Below are 7,308 nucleotides of genomic sequence, written 5' to 3'. Positions count from 1 at the left end.
AAGGCCCATTATGATCTGAAATTATTTTGCACACATACAATGTCTTCAGTTATTTTTTTCCACAGGAACAGTTTTATGTTCTAGCCATAATCTCTTCTAATAGCAACTATTTTTGAGACTCCCTGTATGACTGTTCAGAAATCCTTACACAGCCCCAGAGTAGGTTTTCACGTTAGTGGGTTTTGGTCAAGCTCACTAAAACATAAGATCTTAGCTCCATTAACAGTATCTTATGAATTGTAGTTCATCAGGACCATACAATGAATAATAGTCATGTCGCTGCTATTAAAGACTGGTTTGCAATTTTCTGGCAGTCTATTTTTGTTTCACAACTATTTATCCCCTATTCAAGAACAATAATGAAGCCGGCAAGTAGTACTGGGTCAAATCCCAGCTTTAGAGGTACTATAAAGGCAGTCGCCAAATGACCTCCATGCGTGTTCCTAAAGATATTTAGTAAATTCTTTAACATCACAGATCTATTTATCTATTCATACAATATGTTCCTATTGAGTCCTCGTGTGTGCAGCACTGTTCTAAGTGTTGGAGATACAAATATGGAAGAGACAGAGATTTTCCCCTCAAAAGCATATAATTCAATGATGTCCAAACTAATTTCCCCATGGGAACAAGATGCTTGTCAGGTGGCCAGGCAAACCAACCAAAGCCTATTTAATCCACAGTGGAGTTAAACTCTAGTGCTGATATAATATTATAGAGTTCTGGATAAAAATGGCCACATCTTACAGTATAAGAAATTGGATAAAGAAGAGTTTCCTCATCTTGGGCTCACGAACATTCCCAAACAAATGTTTGGAACAGGCCTGGTTTTTATTTACTCTTCCCTACCCCTCCTTTTTGCATCATTCTCCTAAGTCCTTCTTCCCCAATGCTCAGTGTCCTCATGCTATTTACTGTAACTTCTCACCTAGGTCTGTGCCATCTCGAGAACAGTGTTTAAGATTCTATAATTATTCACTTTCCTTCTTCCCGTTCATCAACACTCCTGGTCTTTAGCTGTGAGAAGAGAAATTTGATTGAACTAATTTGCACAAATTCACATTCCTTCTTCTAGCAATAGATCAATGCATTTGTTCCCTGCTCATACCCCTTGGAAGGGTTTCCAGACTAGACTTTAGGTGTTATTTAGAAGTCAATGTATTTTTAATAATTTAAAAATTAAATTATTAAAATTAAAGTCAACATATAAACACTATCTAGCCAGATTATCTTCTTCAGACATTCACATATGTACTAAAAATTATTACAAGATTTTTGGAAACATCATTTGAGACTGTGTGTTGTTTAGAATGAGTCCAGGTGAAAATATCAAGATGAACTACTATATCGCTATATTCTTTACATACTTGCATGTCAAGAAAAATAATGACCAGATTATTTTACATGAATATTTCCAAACTTCAATTGATATTGATTATAATTCAATGAAAAAAATTTGAAGGTATATTTGTGCCTACCATAGTTGTTACGATCACTTTTAAAAAGTCACAGAATGGGAGGAAAACAGTGCTTAAATTAGCCAACACTGTTATTTTTAAAATATATCTTGTTTAGGATTCAGCATATTTAAAAAAAATGATGTAAAATTATTTTTAAAAGTGGAATTATCTCCAAGCTATCATGACTATTTATTTTAAAGCAGAGCATATAGGACACAAGTCCTTATTTCTGGTCACCTCTAATGAGATAAGCATCTATGAAGCTCAGAGAAAAATGAGTCCGTGACCAAAACGCTTACTCAGTTACTATAGGAGATCAAAAAATATCATACTAGATCTGAAGTATACGAAGACAGAGTAATTGTTTTCTTTGAAAAATATGTAGGGTTTAGAAAATTTCTAGGATTTATCTGTAAAAGCACCCTCTGGGCCCTAACAGTGACGTTTTAGGGAAATACTTACATATCAAGGTGGGAAGGATTGGAGGTGGCGTTTTGTGGGCTCCTATGGTGGTTAGGTAGTTCTCAGAAGACAGTACTGGAAATTAGATAATTGCTGATGTCATGGTTGTCACAATTAAAAAAAAAAATTGATGTCCTGGGGGCTATAAAAGCAGCAGTTTCTACTTTCCCATCACAAGCAGAATCATCGAAACAGGTAAGTGTTTCAGCAAACTCACCATGATTGGTTTGTTTGGTGTGATATTTCGTGATACTTAACTTTCTTTCCCTTTTTGTTCTTATTCTCTTGATACCAGGTGCTTCTTCCTTGCCCGCCAGTTGCTTGAGTTAGAGTCATCTGCAATGGCCATCCTGCAGAAATCTGTGAGCTTTTCCCTGATGGGGATTCTGGCTGCCAGCTGTCTTCTCATTGCTCTGTCGGTGCAGGAAGGAGCAGCTGTGCCTCTTAGGTCTCACTGCAGGCTTGACCAGTCTGTCTTCCAACAGCCGTATATCACCAACTATACCTTCAGGCTGGCTGAGGAGGTACTCATCTCAATCTCTCTCTCTTGCATCTTATCTACTTGGAACCTGAATAGTTCTTAAAATTTTCTTCAGAGTATATTTAAGATTTAAAGAACCCATTGTGTATCTCTACTGACAGACCAAAGATCATTTTCTTCGTCTCTTCAAAGACTCTTTGGAGATTGGGCTTTACCAGAAGACCTACCATTTTGGCCTTTAAAATACATACATTGAGGTTTAACCCAAAAGGAGCCATTTAGTAGCCCATCTGGCTATCGATTTTTCCCTTTGCTCCTCTGTACGTTATTTTAAACTCAGAAATACATACATCTAAGTTCTTTCTTTAGTCTTCACGGGGCTGCTCTAGGGAGATGGGATAAGGTACATCTCTATTTACAGGCTTTTTTCCTATTTTCTTGATGTCCGAGCATTGAGTCTTTTCTTTTCTTCCAGGCTAGTATGGAAGATAACAACACAGATGTTCGTCTCATATCTATGGAGAAACTGTTCCGCGGAGTCAAGGTAAGTCATGTAGTGATGAGTAGGGCAGTATGTCATCCGTGGTTATTTGGAACGATGGTGATGAGGGTTTGGGTCTTCTGACTGCCCTCTAATACAACCTCTTCTTCTTCACTTTTGCTTGCAGATGAGCCAGCGCTGCTACGTTATGAAGCAGGTGCTGAACTTTACCATTGAAGAAGTGCTGCTTCCCCGGTCCGATCGGTTCCAGCCCTATATGCAGGAGGTGCTGTCCTTCCTGATGAAGCTCAACAACAAACTAAGCCAATGCGTAAGTTCTTCTCCCAGCCCAAGACCGCCTAAGGCTGCCTGCCTTCCTTCTTCCATTTAGAGCCCTTTCTGCCCCCAACACTCGTTGCCCCCTCCAACACTGGCAGTCAGAGGGGCCTCAGCAACAACACCAGTATAGGAGTCATTTGGAATCGCAGAATATTTGTTTTTGTTTTAATTCAGTCACATTTTGAGTTTATTGTGATCGATGGGATCTGAAAGACAAGTGCTTAGAAAGCTCATTTGTCCTTGGGAAAAAGTAACTCAGGTTATGTAGATGAAAAAGGTGTTGGGGGCTTTAAGAAAGAATGTCTAGAGTTGGAAATGGGTCTGCCAAGTATAAGTTGGTAGAGGAAGGGGATGGGAAAGAGAGAAAAAGGGAAAAGGGAAATTTTAGTGGTCTGTGGTGGGTGGGCAAAGACTGCTGCCCTTTGGATGCCATAGGAAGAGGCAAAATCAAAGGTGTGTGAACTCTATGCCTCTGAACATTTAAAACTATGAGAAAAGTTTTGAGTGAAGTGGGCAGAGCAAAGGGGACCTAGTATTTATTGAGTAAGGCCTATTGTTCATACAAGACATTTTATGTATATTTCTTATTCTGAGCATGCATTTTTGGTGAGGTACATGTAGGGCTTTAATCTTGACAGAATTTGCATAAACCACTCCACTCTTTCCACAAACTTAAACCTCAGTAGGAGTTCCCAAAGGTGAAGAGGGGTCCCATGTAAAGGAAATGACTGGATTTTGGTGTCCAAGGGAATTCAAGAGCTCAGAAAATCTAGGTCACTGGTGAAATCTAGGTCATTGTAGGCAAAAATGCTAAGAACTTTAACTTCCAGTGAATGGTGACATACCTCAGTTAGGAACAGCGAGGTTCATAGAGCATCAGTACAGCAATGTTAAAATAAATACTCTGTTTTGCATTTTGCAGCATATCGAAAATGATGAGCAGCATATTCACAGAAATGTGCAACATCTGAAGGACACAGTGAAAAAGGTATTACTAATAACTGTTAATGCTAAGTCATTGAATAGGAGAGAAAAATGTTTCCTTTTTCTTTCATTTCTTTCCCCCCTTCAAGTTGTGACACTTTATTCTCCTACCATTGGGTTGACAATTTATGTGCATATGTAGATAGATGTGTCTATATATTTATACATAAATTTCCAAATTTTGAAAATCATAGAGCTCTAGAACTGGCTGGGGGTTAGGTCATCTAATGTCATCACCCCATTTCTGGGGATAGCCAGTGGCAGTCCCAAGGCTAGACTGCATCCAGGTCAGCACTCTTCCAACAGCAATATGTGTTAGTTTTAGTATTTCTTAGGGAAATTTAAGATTCCTACTGATTCATGTAATCTGACGATGCCCTTGTTCAAAACCAGAAAAGGGCCTGGGGGCAAATTTATTTGAAGTGATTTTTGAAGCCATTAATTTGATGATTTAAAACTTGGAGAAATAAACCCAGAACAACCATAACAAAAGAGCTGGACTTGCATATAGGATGAATTTCTGGAATGATTGATACTTACATTTAATTATCGTAATATAATACCCAAAAGCTATTGATTTTAATTTAAAAAAGGAAGACTGAACAACCCCCAATTTCCTTTATGCAGTTTCAAATGGAATGAAAATATTAACAATGGATTTAGTATAGTGAAATGGAAGTCCAAACTGGAAATCTTCTTCTCTTCCTCTCTCTCTCTCCCCCTTCCTTTCTAGTCTTCTTCCTATCTCAATACATCCCTAATGAACATCTATCTGGTGTAGGCTAGTGTGTATTTCCACAGTGGATGATACTGGCATGTGGCCTATGTGGGGCTAAAAAACAATAGAAGGTTCAGATTAGCACTTGTGACTCATGCCAAACGCAGAGGAATGATTGGTAGCAGCGAAAGTGATGCTCTTGCAGATAGGTGCAAGTAAACCTCAGAACCATGAAGGCTCTAGACTGATGACATTTTCCGTAACAAGCATAACCACAATTCCTCCTTTTTGCCATCTTGATTTTTTTTATAAAGTATTTCTTCCTGAGTATGATTTAATGAACACGATTGTTTCTTCCTTTGATACATGAGGTGTTTGTAGCTTTTCATTGTAGAGATCAGTTCCCTTGTCATAGAACTATTACCTAGATGTAAAGGGCTGAATATTAGCATGCTATGGCCCTTCTAGTTGGAAAAATTCCTGATGTCAGTTTACTTTGTTTTTAGAAAAGTGAAGGGAGAGAGAAAAATATGATGTTGATCTGTGTGGGAACACAGAGATTTGAAAGCTTTTACTCCATTTTGAGAGAAGCAGCTTTTGCATTTGCAATAGGTTGCCATGTGGAAGAGTGGTTATGCTTTTTTTACCCTGTAGCTCCAGAAAGCATAGGTGAGAGAGAGGAATGTTGTTCAGAGAAAGTTCAACATGAGGAAAACCTGGCCAGGGCTGTCTGACATGGCAGGGCAGTCTTGGTAGGTATTAATCCCCTGTCATTGGAGGGAAAAGCAGAGAGCAGGCTATAGTAGAAGAGATGACAGACAGTAGGGCGACATATGCTTGAAAATTCTTTACAGTTGTGGGAGTCTTTAAGATATAAAACATATCCCTTGGCATTATGTCAAAGGAAGTGTGGAAAGGTGAAATGGTGGAAGAAAGCAGGAAGAGAAAGGAGAACAAAGTATAGAGGACATTTAATAGATAAGGTGAATGTCAGAGGAGGTATGCTTTGGACTTGAATTTGGGTTCTCTCTCTTGTCGGGTTTGAAAGCCTCATTTGCATCTTACTTGGATGGAGGAGGAAACAAGGGATGTTTCAACCTGCGTCTGGCTTTCTACTAATTAAAGCAACTGAATGAGACTTATTTGGTATTTTTCCCACAAAAGTGAAAACACTTTTTTTTTCTTTGCCAATGTCAAGAAGGTGAGAAAAGAAAAAGCCCATGTGTGTTGGTAAATGTTCAGTTTTGATTCAAAGCTGTTAAATTGTTATAAATAATTGGTCACAGATACTGGTAGTCTTGGAGCTTTGAGGTAGGGCAAAGCATAATGGGTAGCACCCCGGCTCCCACAGCACAGCTTCCATCTGCTTGCTCTGGTTAGTAAGTGGTTTTAACCAGCTTCATGAGTGTGAGGTACAACTGAGATTGATGCCTGTTGGTGCTCTCAGTTCAGAAAGCCATAATGTTAAAGTCTTTGGCAAATCCCATTATACTCTTGCTAACAGGGTATTACTATTAATCCTTTACAAAAGGCTACAGTTTGGTCTCTGTCTCCAGAAATCTAACCAGGCCGTCTCCCTATAATTTGTTCCTCTTTTAAAAACAGTATAATAAATGCTCAAATACTTCTGTTTCTTATTTTCACAGCTTGGAGAGAATGGGGAGATCAAAGCAATTGGAGAAGTAAATTTGCTGTATGTGTACCTGAGGGATGTCTGCATCTGATCACAGCAAAGCTGGAAGAAGTAACAATAAAATTCCCAGAAGTTCCCCCCCCCCAAAGGAAAATGGGAAGCCAAATTCCACAATCATGGGTAGATTCTAAATTAATAAACCCCTGCTTAGCTTAAATAGGAGAACAATGTCACTTGTGTCCTTGAGACCAGAAGGTAACCCTTCCAAACATAATGAGATTTATTACTAATGTAATGTTTTATTGTAGTTGGTATTTTATACACAGAAATCTATTTCTAAGCAATTATATATTCCCACAAAAAAGTTTACTTCCCATTCCTTTAGGAAAAAAAAACCTAAGTGACCTTGTTTTCATAATTAATAGTTTATATTTATGAATTTATTTATTGTTATAAGTACACATTTTATTTATGTCATTTTACTAATATGGATTTATTTATAGAATTATATGATATTGTAACTTAAATATAAGGTTAATATTAATATTTATGACAATAATTATGGATCTAGAATATGTTTATTTGAGCTCAATAAATACTTTGATATCCTAAATCTGTGGCTTTGTAATTTTTTCCCTTCAATATCATCATCATCATCATCATCATCATCATCATCATCCTGTAATCATTCTCATTTGCTGAATTTGCCAAAAACCTTGTATAAGTGACCTTATTTTTGACTCTAAGCAA

At 37.8% G+C, this 7,308-nt stretch overlaps 1 protein-coding gene across 1 annotated transcript; it reads left to right on the top strand.

Annotated features, from left to right (window-relative positions):
* Positions 1-2,263: 2,263 nt before the first annotated feature.
* On the top strand, positions 2,264-6,649 carry IL22 (interleukin 22). Its single transcript, XM_019748934.2, has 5 exons — positions 2,264-2,446; positions 2,879-2,947; positions 3,072-3,215; positions 4,146-4,211; positions 6,572-6,649. The coding sequence occupies exons 1-5, from the start codon at positions 2,264-2,266 to the stop codon at positions 6,647-6,649; spliced, it is 540 nt and encodes a 179-aa protein (XP_019604493.2).
* Positions 6,650-7,308: the final 659 nt, after the last annotated feature.

This window comes from Rhinolophus sinicus, chromosome 1 (assembly GCF_057876585.1).
Source record: "Rhinolophus sinicus isolate RSI-liver-muscle chromosome 1, RSI-T2T, whole genome shotgun sequence".
Taxonomy (NCBI): Eukaryota; Metazoa; Chordata; class Mammalia; order Chiroptera; family Rhinolophidae; genus Rhinolophus; species Rhinolophus sinicus.
The sequence above is the reverse complement of the archived record's forward strand: the minus strand, read 5'-3'. Positions and strand labels throughout refer to the sequence as shown.

Bases quoted from the DNA above. Each gene is read 5' to 3' on its own strand.
- IL22 (XM_019748934.2), top strand. From the start codon at position 2,264: ATGGCCATCCTGCAGAAATCTGTGAGCTTTTCCCTGATGGGGATTCTG. The intron at 3,216-4,145 runs GTAAGTTCTTCT...TGCATTTTGCAG, and splicing joins ACAACAAACTAAGCCAATGC to CATATCGAAAATGATGAGCA. The intron at 4,212-6,571 runs GTATTACTAATA...TTATTTTCACAG, and splicing joins TGAAGGACACAGTGAAAAAG to CTTGGAGAGAATGGGGAGAT.